The sequence below is a fragment of the Phocoena sinus genome, chromosome 5 (genome assembly GCF_008692025.1).
Source record: "Phocoena sinus isolate mPhoSin1 chromosome 5, mPhoSin1.pri, whole genome shotgun sequence".
Lineage (NCBI taxonomy): Eukaryota > Metazoa > Chordata > Mammalia > Artiodactyla > Phocoenidae > Phocoena > Phocoena sinus.
This window is the reverse complement of record NC_045767.1, coordinates 122,194,817-122,210,020: the sequence shown is the minus strand read 5'-3', so window position 1 is coordinate 122,210,020 and position 15,204 is coordinate 122,194,817. Positions and strand designations below refer to the sequence as shown.

The window sequence follows — 15,204 nt, the reverse complement described above, 5'->3', positions numbered from 1 at the left end:
AAACTCCCAATAAGATGCGTGTAAACCTGGAATGGTTAAGCTTTTTCTTGCTTACAACCGCAAGTCTCACTCTCCATTTCTTGAGCGGTTTTACATATGCTATTTTGCAAAACGTCAGGTGACATTTCATTGTTTATAATACCTGACCTTATGTAATCTTTTTGCTATATATAGATCAAGTCAACTGAGGGAGGGCTGAAACATAATCCGGTAGATTGTCATTTTCTATTTAGTTTTTAATTTGGTCCTCCTTTGTTTTGTTTTGTTTTGTTTATTTATTTTTTTGGCTGCGCCTTGCTGCATGTGGGAGCCTAGTTCCTCAACTAGGGATCGAACCCTCGGACCCTGCAGTGGAAGGGCAGAGTCTTAGCCAGTGGACCACTGGGGAAGTCCCTGGTCCTACTTCTAAAAGGTGATTATTGCAGAATTTGAATAGAAGAATGTTGTTTGACTCAATGAATAGAAGACTGCCATCTCAGTATGGAAAGAACTCTGAAGTAAATTATTCTTGATATTTGAAAACATTTTAACATGTTTAAAGGTTTCAGTGAATAGAAAATTAAATTCTGAATTTGAGTTTTCTTAAAGAATTGAAATTTCTCTAAATTTAGTTACAAAACGGAAGTCACTCTTGCTTTAAACCATCAAATTTTACTTGAAAAACTGTGTCAGCTGTAACATGGTTGTAAGCCATGTCTGCTTCTTCATTATCTCCAGTCCAAAAGATCTTTTAACTAAGCATTGGCAGAGAAGTCTGGATCCATTTCTGATCTGTTAGTAGGGCATCTTTTTTCAGCTGCCTCCATATCAGGCCAACGAGTAGCTGAGGGAGGATTAGTAATTGGATATGTAGCCCTTCACATGTAGGTCATTAAACTCAGGCTGGCCATAGTGATGTGCCAGAACTTTCAACAGCTGTTCAGTTGCCCCTCAGGGATCTGTTTTATGAATAATTATATATTTTTTTCAGCGTTAATACCTGATATCCTTAGATATTTAAAACAAAAATGTTAAGTTACTTTAAAAACCCTCATATTTTAACAGTGGGGTCAATGTTTTCTTTTGACATAGCTATTCAACTGTATAATCATAGGGTGTGAAATTTAAAATGATTCTAGTATCAATCCAAACCAAGCACCAGCAAAAAATGGACAGTTTAACCAAAGATATAAAAGCATTCAGAAAATACAGGAAGGTAAAAATCATAATATGAAATAATCTTATTTTCATTGATTCGTAAAATTCGTGTTTAATTCTTTTTTCTTTTTTCTTTTTTTTTTTGCGGTACACGGGCCTCTCACTGCTGTGGCCTCTCCCGTTGCGGAGCACAGGCTCCGGATGCGCACGCTCAGCAGCCATGGCTCACGGGCCCAGCCGCTCCATGGCATGTGGGATCTTCCCGGACCGGGGCACGAACCCGTGTTCCCTGCATTGGCAGGCGGACTCTCAACCACTGCACTACCAGGGAAGCCCAGATCTCAATTTTTTTAAACAGCAGCCGGAAATCTAGATTTTTACGTGAAACCTGATTTTTAAGTGTTGGCAACTATTTTGTTTGTTTTTAAGTACTGAGCAGGCTAAACAAAACATGTCTTGGACCACATTCAGACAATTGGCAGCCAGTTTGTTAAATTGGACTGTAGATTGTAGTACAGATAAAAACAGAATTTTAGGACACAAAAATATGGTAATAAATAAAATTATGAGATCCTCTAAGATGCTTGGCCTGAAAACATAGGGCAGTCATCACAAGTTATTTTAAGCTGAGTTCTGATGTTTTATTAAGTCTGAGAGTACTCTTCAGTAGGTTGGGGAGGTCTGGGAATAGAGTTACACTTGTGGGTAATTAATCTGAGGCTAAGAAAGCCAAAAAGAACCTAATTTCTTTTAAATGATGTGAAAGGTATCTAAAGTCAACCTATCATCTATAATCATTTCAACTTGCATTTGGATTGCCTTCAAAAATATAGAAAAAGTTTAAATGTTTTTAAAAATACCTTATTCCCCCCTCTTAAATTATTGAAGACTCTAGGAAGATGACTATGGAGATTGTAGTCTGAATCTCTTCATAAAACAGGTAGAACATCTAGGATAGCAAAACGACGCTAATTACAAGAACAAATCATGGCTACAACAAGAAAGAATCCTTATAAAGCTCAAACTATGAACAGGTGGGAGCAAACCACCAACTTAGTATCAGCATCTGTGTAAGAGGAAATAGTGGGAAGACAACAGAGCAGCTGAAGGCCATGAGAATGGGAGGACATCAAACTGCCAACAGGTATTCACTGAAAAGCAAGGGAGATCAATGTGAGATTAGCAGTAAAACTGACAGACTCTAATTTCAGAGTGAATACAAAAGTATGAACAGGAAGGTCTGGAAGTGCTCATGGGGTGTGAGGGTCCAAGAACTCTCAAAACTTAATGAACCTGAAAAAAAACCCAACACTAAGAAGAAACTTTGGGGAGTAGAATCCAAATTGAACAGGACAGGGACAACAGAGGCAAAGAAAAAAGGTCCAGATAAAAGTGGGAGAAAAGAGGAGACAGAGCTAAGAAATGACCAGGATTTTATGAAAACATCAGAAAAGGAAGCTCTAGAAGCTAGAAAAGCTATTCTACCCACTGCTGTCTACACATATAGAATAACTTATTTAGCCTAAAAATACGCCATGAAAAGAATAGTAATTGAATCCTATTTAAAGCTGTTATAATAAAAAAGAGAATATGAAGCAGAAAAATAGATGAAAACTATAACCCATTATTTCAAAACGAGAAATTTTTTAAATGCTAGGAGATAGAACAACATAACACAAAAACTCAGAAATAAAGTGATTGGAAAAAAGATTTGAAGAGCAGTAACAACTCAGAAAAGAATATGAAATGTAAAAAGTACACATATATATTTAACATCATATTGGAAGTGTGAGCTAGTGCAGTAAGAAGAAAAGGAAATAAAAGGAAGAAGTAAAACTGTTCTCAGGTGACATGATTGTCTATGAAAAGCATCCCCCCAAAATCAACCAAAAAACCCCTCATGGAATTAATAAGTGATTATAGCAAGGTCACAGGTGACAAGGTTAACATACAAAAGTCAATTGATTTCCTATCTACTAGCAACGAACAATTGGAACTTAAAATTCAAGAAAACATTAGCACCAAAAAGAAAGGTGTAAGTCTAACAAAATATGTACAGTACCTATATGAGTGAAACTACAAAACTCTGATGAAGGAAATAAAGATCTAAATAAATATAAGATACTCTGTGTTCATGGATTAAAAGACTCAGTATTGTAGGGACGAGCACACTTTGTGCTCAGATCTTGGTTTCTAATACCATTCTTCAGTAAAAGGAACCACTTGGAGAAAGGGCTGATTCTAGGATTGGGGTGAAAACATACAAGATGAGCCTGGAGCATCTTGTAGTGCCAGAAATGAAGGAAATGCTTAAACAGACACACACACAGGGATGGGGTATGTCAAAGGAAAACAGGAGCCAACTGAAAGAGCTCCCGATGGCTGAAGCTGGAACAATTGTAGATGTAAATTTAAAAGTAGTATTAGATTATAACCCCAAATATAAAATAAATAGTCATGTGCTTATACGGCTATAAATGATAAATAAATGGGGGAGAAGTGACAAATCTGTCATGCAGAGAAATTCCAAATAATTTATATAGATGCTCCACCTTCAATGAGGAGCAACATAATTCCCTACTCCGTAAGTACGGGCTGCCCCTAGTACTTTCTTCCAAAGAGTACAGTATGGAAAAGAAGGTAAAAAAAAGAGTAAGTTTACAGTGGAGAAACCTGACGACACTTGTCAGCCAGGTGATCAAGGTCAACATCAACAATGATAAATCACATTGATAGTATGTACTTTTGATACAGTGTGATGAAAATGGGGTCTTCCTCCAAACCTACAAGCCCACTCAAATCATGAGAAAAGCATTCCACAAACTCCAATAAAGGAGCATTCTGCAAAACACCTGACCGGATCCTGCAGAACACTTCAACGCTGTCAATGTCATCAAAAATGAGGAAAATCATTATATGTGGAATCTTAAAAAAAAAAAAAAGGAGTACAAATGAACTTATCTACAAAACAGAAGTAGAGTTGCAGATATGGAAAACAAACCTATGGTTATCAGGGGGTAAGAGGTGGGGAGGGACAAGCTGGAAGATTGGGATTGACATATACACATGACTATATATAAAATAGATAACTAATAAGGGCCTACTGTATAGCACAGGGAACTCTACTCAGTACTCTGTAATGGCCTATATGGGAAGAGAATCTAAAAAAGAGTGGATATATGTATGTGTATAACAGATTCACTTTGCTGTACACCTGAAATTAAGACAACATTGTAAATCAACTATACTCCAATAAAATTTTTTTTTAATGAGGAAAATCAGAGAAACTGTCATGACAACTAATTTTAATGTAACCTGGGTGGGATCTTGGAACAGAAAAAAAAAAGCATTAGATTAAAACTAAGGAAATCTAAATAAAGTAAGGATTTTAGTTAATATGTGAATTATTAGTATACCACACTAATGTAAGATATTAATAATGAGGACAACTGGGTGTAGTCTATATGGGAAATCTCTGGAATGTCTTAGTAAATAAAATGATTCTGATCAAAATTTAAGTTTGTTTTCTTTACAATAGTTCATTGAAAGAAAGCCATCAATTTTCTCCTTTAAATGCTAGAAATTTGGTTTTATGCTGCCAAAATTAGTGTAAAGTTAGACTCCTCTTAGGGTGACTATTATTGACCCATAAGGATTTTTTTGGTTGTTGTCAAATACATGTGTGTGGAGGGGTGGGAGGTGGAGGTAAAGTTTGGTTAATAACTCTATTATGGAAAATGACTACCCTTTCTGGAGAGTCTTAGATTCCAAACTTTTCAAACCTAAGTCTTGTTTACTCTTTTTAAGGAAAGGCATTTAGTGCATTTGTATTTTCTCAAAGTGAATTCTTAAAGAATACCTTAAAAAATAGTATATGTATTCTATAATTTTTGCCTTGGCATGAAAGACAGCATCACATCATAAGAATACAGTCCCATAAATTGGGAGATTGGGATTGACATATACACATTATTACATATAAAATAGATAACTAATAAGGACCTACTGCATAGCACAGGGAGCTCTACGCAATATTCTGTAATGACCTATATGGGAAAAGGATCTAAAAAAGAGTGGATATATGTGTATGTGTAACTGATTCACTTTGCTGTACACCTGAAACTAACACAACATTGTAAATCAACTATACTCCAGTGAAAAATTTTAAAAACCAAACAAACAAATAAATTGAGAAAATGTTAACTGACAAAAGGCAAAAAAAAAAATAATAATACAGTCCTCTCTCAGTATCCATGTGGGACTGGTTCCAGGACCCCCACTGTTACCAAACTGCAGATGCTCAAGTCCCTTACAGTTGCCCCTCCTGGGTATCCCCTGGTTCCACATCTGCTGATACAGAAGGCTGACTGTATTCTTAACCTACCAAAAATATTTTTTCAGGATTCCTTGAAAATGCTAATTGAATTGAAAATACTATTAGACTTTATTATGACCGCTTAGGGATAACTTGAAGAGTCCCTCTAAGAATTTGTTTTTCATTAATGTCGTGGTTCTTTCTGGAACAGAGTAAAGTGTTCTGATGTTATAAAGACTTTTTTTTTTGTCTCTAGCTATCATACATTCTGACTTACTATATATAGTAGGTTAATACCTTTCCTTCCAACCTTTAGTGGGGTGAAGTTCATTTATCTTCTAATCTAGGAAATGAGTTAACTCCTAACAACCTCTGATACTCGACAGAAACACTATTGTACTTTGGAATCAGTCAGCTGTCTTTATTTCATAGTCTCTTATTATCACTGCAAAATAGTAGTATAGCAAATATTCCACAGTGTCATGTACTTACCAACAGAATTTCATTGCAATAGCATTGTTTTAAAATCTATTATTTGATTTTGACCTGGCTAGCACAGATCAATTTTTTCCCCTGGAACAATTTGTTCAGCCTGGAACATCTAACAACAGCAATCAGGTGCTCTTTTAGCCTCCATACAAAAGTGTGATGAACTTACTAAAAGAGAGCCCCAATTAATAATTCTATGTCATCCATAAGAAATCAATTCTTTCTACCTCCTATCTCTAATATTTTTTAAGGAGAGTTTTGGATCTAGGTCTCAAGGCTTGTTTTTCTATGGTCCCTAAATCATTTTACTAAATAAATCTGAATATCATTTTGCTAACGTGTGAAATGATTGTTGTTAGGATATACTACAAAATGTTCAGTGCTTAGCATAGTGTATTGTACATAGTAATTGTTCCAAAGATGGCAGCTCTTATTTTTGTATCGTGCTGTGCTTCTGTCCTGCTTCACGTACCATGTAAATAGCTGATTTACTTGTGATGAGGTCTGGAGGTATCTCCCACATATATTGTACAATGTTTGCTCTGCTTGATCAACAGCGCAACAGAGGAGAATGCCTCTCCTTTGGTACCCAGAATTCACTGAATATGAAGACTTTGGCATTCTTATTTCATCTCTGTGAAACAATCTTAAGAAGTCTTTCAAATGTCTTTGTAAAAAGTTACAAGCAAAATATAAAAGGATGATGGTTTTTATTACCAAGAGAAGCAGCCTTATTTGAACACCCTATGTTGAAATGACTACTTAATACAGTGACTCATAGGAGCTTTCTAGTGAAAAGCAAATGCTCAATGAAACAGATTTTTTAGGCAATAGTGATATGCCTTTTATTGGTTGGATGCTGGTAAACACCTGACAATGAATGGTCCTTTACCCGAATAGACATGTATCATGCACCACATAGTCTAACCACAAACATGTAGCTGTGAGCCTCAAATGGAAATACAAAGTTCTCATAAGATTCAGACTAGTCCTTAATTTAAATAAATAAGTATGTAAAGTTTAAGTGACTATAGTGGCTTCATGTCACTATGTATATAATGCAGAAATTGTGGGAATACATAGAAATCTATTCAAATGTAAAGCAATAAAGCACTTTCATATTATCTTGTATTTATAATACCTACTATTCATAAAAACTTATATTCCTTCAACAGTTATTTTTCTAAGAATGGCCTTTTCTATTTACCCCAGGATAATATGTAAAGTGATTGTCATAACCAAATATTTTCTTTTTATATAGGTATTTTAGTCATGATTTATATATAAAACATGATAGGAAATGAAGTTCTAATCTCAATAGATGATAATGACAAATAACTTTTACATTTCAGTTCTTTATACAAAAATATATTTCGAGAGGAAATATGCTTAACTGTGAGATTTTAAAATTTTAGATTTCATTTTGTGGCCCTGTCTATAAAGTTGACTGTCTTTTACCTGGGTTGTCTAGAAGATTTAAGCTTAAGGTTAGGATTCTAGAAAAGGGTTTAGAGAGAGATGAGGGTAGATTTAGGAACCCATTTTATGCTTAAACACGGCCGTAAGTATTTTCAAGTTCATTCCAAAAAGCCCTTCACCAGCACTTTATTCCTTCCTTTGCCAAAACATCCCCATGTGCCCCCCCAAACCACCTCATTTTAGTAGGTTTTATTCATATCAGGTTTCTCTTGCAGAAGTTTACAAGGACAGAGTTAGTTTAGTTAATGTGGCCTTAGCCATACTAGAGTATTCACTTTAGAGAAGTGTCGTAATTAATTTTCTGTAGTAAAAGTGTTAAGGGCTGGAATCCCCCCTCTGAGTTTCTTCCTAGAAATGGGATTCAGAAAGCACAGGGGACTCCATCCAGCCAGTCTGGGGACTCAGACAAATGTTTCCTGTCATAGATATAGCTAGAGGTCTACTATGATAAACTCAGTTGCCTGCTAGTACGTTAATGGTAGACAATGCTGATTCACACATAAGGAGAACCATCTAGGTTTCAGAACTGAATGTTTTATCTAACATTATTTTGAAGTGATTGGTGGTGGTACAAGTTAAAATTTTTAAATTTAAATTCTAAAATTCAGAGTGATTTTTTAAATAATAGCATACACATGGTATAAAAAAATTCAGATGACCATACAAGACAATAAAATCCAAATTTATCTGAGTTTGCAAATCCTCAGCACCCTCCCACATAAAGTGGTAAATGTGAAGACAGGCATTTAATGTTATAGGCATGATGATAATTAGGTACTGAGCAGAAAAGTATCACCACCAGTTTTCCTTGAATGCCCCTCAGTACTTTTAAATTTATAGGATGGTAGACTGGTTTAGTTTAGTTCTCAAAAGTGAAATTTTCTTGATTTTTCTTATTGAGTAAAAAATAAAAAGAGTGAGAGACTGAAAACTACAGCCCACCTAAGTTTAATCATTAATAGTGAGCCCTTCTGTGAACTTAGGTCCTGATTTTGGAGTTTGGAATCTGACCTTTCCCCCAAAGATAACCATTATTGTTGCAGGTTCTGAGGAGGGTCACTCCCTCGCTGCCATTGGAAGAGTCCACTTCTCAGTGACTCCTAGCTGGGAACTGGATGCATTAGAGGGTAGCTAGTCAATATGATTCTTCTTGCTGTGCTTTTCCTCTGCTTCATTTCCTCATATTCAGCTTCTGTTAAAGGTAAGTTTGTGTTGCTTTCTGCTAAACTTTAATTTTAATCGTTGAGGGAGAAAAGTGTGTGTGTGTGCGTGTGTGTGTAGTGAAAGAATTCCAAACTAAGCGATCTTCAAAACCATGTAACTTTGGAATGTTGGTGAAGGCATGACTGGGTTGGAATGAAAAGCAAATTCAAATTCCTACATAAAGAAAACAGAGGTTCCTTTTAGTTTCAGTCCCTCAGACTAGCATGCTTCTTGCTTCATTCTCTCATTCATGGTTTATTTTTAAAAGGGAGAAAAAAAGACACCAACTATTGTTACCTGCTGCTGTTGGTCACTCAATGAATGCAGCTCCTTCATTTGAATTGTAAAAGTAGATTTAAAAAAAACAGTTCTTAAATTTCCTTCTAGTTGCCTAGCAATGTGATATCAAGAAGGATTAGACCCAATGAAAAAGGCATTTGACTTGCCAAAGGATTATGAATGAAATGGTAAAGGCTGTATTTAATTCCATTACCATTCAGAAGTGATAGGACTATCAGAGTTGGTGAATTACAGAAAATAAAACTACATGACGTAGATTTAAAAAGTAACACTTATCTTTGGAAAAATAGTGTTGCTCATTATCGTTTCTATTTTAAGATAAAATTGATTAAAAAACACATGAATTGATAACTTTCAGAGCAAACATTTTGAGTAATGACTTTAAAAAGCTGTATGAAATGTATTAATATGGAATCTTGTTTTAAATCAGCTAGTTTATGCGCGCCTTGAATTTCTCAATGTTGCACCTGTAGAATCATCACTTTTTAGAATCTTTTAAGAGGACTCACTGTCAAAGCCAGTTGACCTAAGAAAAGACTTAGCATGATAGGGTCCAATTTTAATAACTGTGTACTCGTAGTAAGTGATAAAAAGTAATTCACCTGTAAACTTTTAAAAGCCTTTTGGGATAACTATGGCTTTTTTTCATAAGGTAAAGTTTGTCTCAAGATTTTTTTGCACAGAAAATTTCCACATGAGGAAAAGAGACAATCTTTGCTATTGGAGCAATAAAAGGGTGGCAGGGGGGTTAAATTATTTCACCTAAGCAAATCACACTTTAGGTTCTTGAACTAAAGATAATATATATATATTTTTACCAGATTCTAAAATGTTCAGTATTTAAAGATATAGTCCTTACTTGGATGAAAAGAAATTTTAATGAGAAAAAAGTAAAGGTTTGTAAATTATATCTGACAGAGAATTGCTATATAGAGAGCTTACATTTTATTATCTGTCAAATAAACTGTTGAATATTGGAAATATGAATGATTCATACACCATGAGATCAAACCAATACCATGATTATTTTGAGAAAAATAATTGAGATATAGTAGTTATTGTGGGCTTCTCTTTTTTCCCCCCGTCCTACAAATGAGAACATTGGATAACTTCATGTTTTCAAATACATGCATTTTTAAAGATTTAAACACACACACACAGAGCAATGACATACAGGGAAATATGACTTAGAACATTAACAGATAGCTACAGTTTTTTGTGTGTAAGTTCAGTGGCAAATCCAGAATTTTAGAACCTGAAGCTTATGAAATTTAGGCTCCATCTTTGAGAAAAAAATATCTACTTTTTTACAAAAATATCCTACTTTTGCAAATGTTACTGAAAAAAAGATATGGCGTGTGTACACAACGCTAGGGTCCCCTTCCAAGATCTTGGAAGAAGCCTGGGTAAGTGAGGGCTCCAATGCTTAAGCATTATTAGCATCATGATATAAGCTGCTTATGCCAAATACCATGAATAAAAAGTACAGGACTTGACAGCTCTCTCTTACCCAGATAGGGTAATTTTTTGTATTATAGTACCATGGTTTAATTATAGATTCCTTGCCCTTTGCAATGATTGCCATTTAATAAGCGAATTACATGTGAAGAGTTTACTTTAAAATCAGGCCATTATAAATTTTGGGATGTTATGCATCACTTCAAAACTCATCTCAAATTTAGTTCTCAATGCAACTATTTAGCAAGTCCCCAGATCTGGGTGGATGTTGAGAGAGGTTGGACCATAAAGAGGATGGAGGAGGGGTTTAGAATTAGAATGGAAAAGGGTCTATTTAGAAGAGGTATGCTGACTGAATGTTTGGAAGACTCAGGTTTTCCCTACCTTTTCTGAATCACATTTTGTAATGGTGGGTCCATTCTCAGTGCCTTCTTTGGGTTTTCTTTATAGTGCTTTTCCTTTTGATAACCTGCCCATACACTTTCTATTTAATCTTGTTACCTGAACTGTTCCTTCACTCCCAGTCTTTCAGTCCCTGGCCCTACCATGCTTTTCAGTTCATTCACAATAATCATCTTCCATATTTTCTCCCTTATCCTTCATCCTACTCGTTTACTTCCGGCCTTCTAGTCTTCTGCTGGATTCGTAAATCCCATTACCTATCTTCCTTATCACCAACGCAGGTCTCTTCCAGCCTCACCTTTATTAACTTATCTCTATTTTGTCTTTTTGCTTAAGTCAATGAACTATTATATTGATCTAAGTTTAATTAAAGAATATTTGAAGATATTTCTTAAAAAGTTCAAAATTAAGAGTTTTCTTCCTTTTACATGACTAAAAGTTTCACTTGAAGGGGCACCTTGAAGAGGTACTGACTCCTTTTGGGGCTAAAATTGATTTCTCGTTTAATCTACCATCAGTTCCAATTGCCATTCTGCATACTCTACAGAGCAACACCTTAAGACAGAAATTTAGTCACCAGTATAAATGGGACATGCCCCCACTGCCCAGTATTGCCGGATCTCTGAATAACAGAAACAGAAATATCAATAATTATCAAAGAGGAAAGGATAAGAGGGACAAAACTTCAGCACCGTCAGCACTTACTTAAACCATTGTAGGCTTTATCTCCTGTTGAAAGAGGTAGGAAAAAGTTCTAGGAGAACAAAGCCCAGTCTTTCCTGTGCTTTATCACTTCCAAATCATAGTCAGGAACTGATATATATTGTCGCTTTTCACATTCTTTTGACCAGTCAAGTAAAAGAAAAGAAAAGAAAAAAAAGAACAACATGATAGTTTGGAAAGCTTTGGCATTAAAGAGAGGCTACTTTACTGCAAACTTTTCATAGCTACTTTAATCAGAAGACACCTTCAGGTAGTCCACAAAACTTGAATTTTAGCATATTCCAACGTCAAATTCTGCATTATATCTGCTATGTTGGATTATATGTGGAGTCAGCTTTTTTCAGCTGCCATATACTGCTTATCTTTCAGACTTGCTGTGAGGATTAGATAAGACAACATGTATTTCCTTTTTGCCCTATGTGGAACTTGATAGGTGTCATAAAAAGAAGGCCTCTTTGACCAAAATATCTTCCTGGTCAGAAAGCCAGTGTTTGACCCTGTAGCAGTGTCCCCAGTTAAAATGCAGAAGAGGTGGAGATCAGGGAGGCTAGAGGGAGTCCCAGGCTTCACCTCCTGCAAGGTTTCTCCTGACTCTGTCTGCCTTCTGTATCTCATACCTGAGGTTCTGCCTGACTTGGTGTTTGGACACAGCCTGTTTTTGTGTACACACTTGGAGACCCTCTCCTACACTTCCTTCTACTGGCTTTTCTTGATTCCTATTAAATGCCCTATTCCCTTTCCTTGAAGGTTTGTCAGATCATGTATAACTTCACCACGCGAAACTCTCCAGTGGCTCCTCGTGTCACTCAACCAAATTCTAAATCTATGCAAATGTCCCCCCAGGTCTCCCAGCCACCCATGGGTACCTATTTGACCTCATCTCCTTCTGCTATGTCTTTCACTTAGCCAATCCCAGCCTCTTTGGCCTCCTTGCTGTTCCTCCATTACACCTGCATGAACTCTCCTCAGGGCCTTTGAACTTGTTACTCCCTCTGTGGAGGGGCGGGGGGTGGGTAGGAATGTGGGGAAGGAGGGAAGGGGGATGCTCTTTCCACAGATATCCATGTGGCTAGCCTAAAGTATCTGCCCAGAATATTACCTTCTCACAAAGCTCTTTCCCTTAACATCCCAGTTCCCTTTCCTGTTTCATTTTTCTTCATTAGCACTTCTAACATACTTTATAATTTGTTTATGTACTTGCTTTTTAAATTTTCCATCCCTTCCTCATTTAAAGGTAAACTCCACAAAGGGAGAAATTTTGTCTGCTTGTTAACTGGTATAGCCCCAGAGCCTAGAAAAGTGCCTACTACCCAGTAGGTGCTCAGTACATCCTTGTTGAATGAAAGAATGAATGAATGAATTCCTAGCTCACTCCCCAGGAATGGAAGAGTTCAACCTAAAGGTTTTATGTGTATAGTATAGGTAAGAGCATGGTCTCTAGATCCAGACAGGGTGTTAGAGGCTCCGCCACTGATTTCCTGGGTGATCTTGGGCAAATTGTATAATCTCTCTGTCCCTCGATTTCTTCATCTATAAAATCAGGCTAATAATAGTACCCACCCCATTAGGTTTTTGTGAAGATTTAATAAGTTAATGTGTATAAAACACTTAGAACAGTTTATTGGAGACAATGTATTTGACCTTTTTTTCCTCTGGGCAGTAGGCACCACAGTAGGTGATAGAGACACTAAATAGTAAAGACTTTTCAGAGGTTTTCTAATTTCTGGCTTTCCAAGTAATTTCACTTCCTTTCTCAGCTGCCTCACTTCTGTCCTAGTCATCTCAACCTCCTTTCCTGTCCCTCTCCCACGTGCATATGTCCTGAGGGAAAAAAAAGGTATGGTTCCCTATATAGTTAACAAGGCAATGCTACCCTGTTAGCACTGAGGAAAAATGTATACTGAAGTCGTTTTTTTACTATCTCCTGCGAGCTATGGATAGAAAACATACAAAGACTTTGTATGACCATAAACTGCAAGCCATCTCTGGGAAAGACTTGATCCTACTCTTTTACATTTCTTTGGGTTAAGATAAACTGACTTGGAGAGTGTATGAACTCCTCCATATATCATTTTTTTTGGTCATAATACTGACTTGTATACTATTTGACATTAAATTGTCCCTGCCAGATTAAAGCCTGTGCTAGGATTTTATGTAGGAAAACATCGTTTTATTCAGGAATAGCTAATTTAAATTTACATATGTGTAGCCTTGAAATGTACATTCATACTAAAAGTTTACTAATTAAATTAATAGGATAAAGTACATTAGAGGGATATTTAAATACTCAAAATATCCAATGTAAGGGACTGCTTTCTAACTACTAAAATTACTTTGGCTTTGATCTCTTGTATTTAAATGATATGTTAATAACAAATGTTTTTTATTAAATTATAAAGCAATCTCTGGCTGCATCTCTACTTGAAATCATATTCATTATACCTCAGTAAAGCTGGGGTGGGGGGCAGGGAAGAAATCATATTCATATAATTTAAAGCAATACAATGATATTTCTTTAAAAAATATTCTATAGTTCAACCAGGGCAATATTTAGATAATCTGATTACTGATTAAGAATACAAACTAAGGTTTTCTGAAATGGAAGCTTATTTCTTTGTTGTGGTTTTTGTTGTTGTTCAAGCCAATAATTTCAGCAGATGGAGAAGTAGAACCATGTTTCACTTAGCAAAAATTTACTTCCATTAGCAAACATAAGCTCCCACTGTGTACCACTGTGCTAGATAGCACAGACCCTGGCCTGATGGGTGCTTTACAACTAAGACTTGACTTGTGTCACTATCTTTATGCAGGTCACACAACTGGTCTCTCATTAAATAATGACCGCCTATACAAACTCACGTACTCCACTGAAGTTTTTCTTGATCGGGGCAAAGGAAACCTCCAAGACAGCGTGGGCTACCGAATTTCATCCAATGTGGATGTTGTCTTACTGTGGAGGAGTCCTGATGGTGATGACGACCAACTGATCCAAATTATGGTGGGCATTTTCTACCAGAGAGATGCAAAGATTAGATGTCAGTAGTCTTTGAGACGTGTACCATTCAACAGCACTTGTCTGTACTCTTGGTCATATAGTCATTGAATTTTTTATCCATCACTAAAATAAGTAGAGATACAGTTTTGAAGTTTTTGCTAACCAAAAGTGATCTGATCTTTCCAAATTGTTGAAGCAGGCAAATGAAGGTGTATACGGGTGAGTAACTGAAGTATGATGTCCAGTTCTATATGTCATACTAATAGGCACATTAAACTAGAATCCATTTGAAGTGTTCTGAAACTAAGGAGTCTAGAATCCATGTTATGTGTAAAGCAATCGAGACCACTCTAACTGAAGGAGATAAATTGTGACCTTCCAATTTTTCTGAGTTCCTTGATCCAACAGGTAAAATTACTAATGAGGGAGTAAACCTATTCTGCATTCTTCTTGAGGACAGAACGAGGTGCTCCCCTGAATGGCAGTGTTTGGTCAGTTATGATGCTTTAGAGTTAAGTGTTGACAAAGAGATTCAAATTATATGGCCTCTGGGGCCTGTTCCTGTTTCAATATATGGTGAGTCCACATTTGCTTTTCAAGGACCTAAAGGCAATACTTTCTCTAGTATAGTCAGTTCTCCTTCTACAAGTCAGTGTGAAACAGGTACACAGGACCAAGATTTGCTTCATTGTCACTGATAAGT

The 15,204-nt window shown here is 36.2% G+C and overlaps 1 protein-coding gene across 1 annotated transcript in view; it reads left to right on the top strand.

Moving 5' to 3' along the window:
• Window positions 1-8,491: 8,491 nt before the first annotated feature.
• Window positions 8,492-15,204, top strand: part of MTTP (microsomal triglyceride transfer protein) — a 45,902-nt gene continuing 39,189 nt past the window's right edge. The window contains exons 1-2 of the mRNA XM_032633740.1: window positions 8,492-8,621; window positions 14,317-14,504. Coding sequence (XP_032489631.1) covers window positions 8,561-8,621; window positions 14,317-14,504 — 249 coding nt within the window. The 5' untranslated portion in view covers window positions 8,492-8,560. The remainder of the gene's footprint in view (window positions 8,622-14,316; window positions 14,505-15,204) is intronic.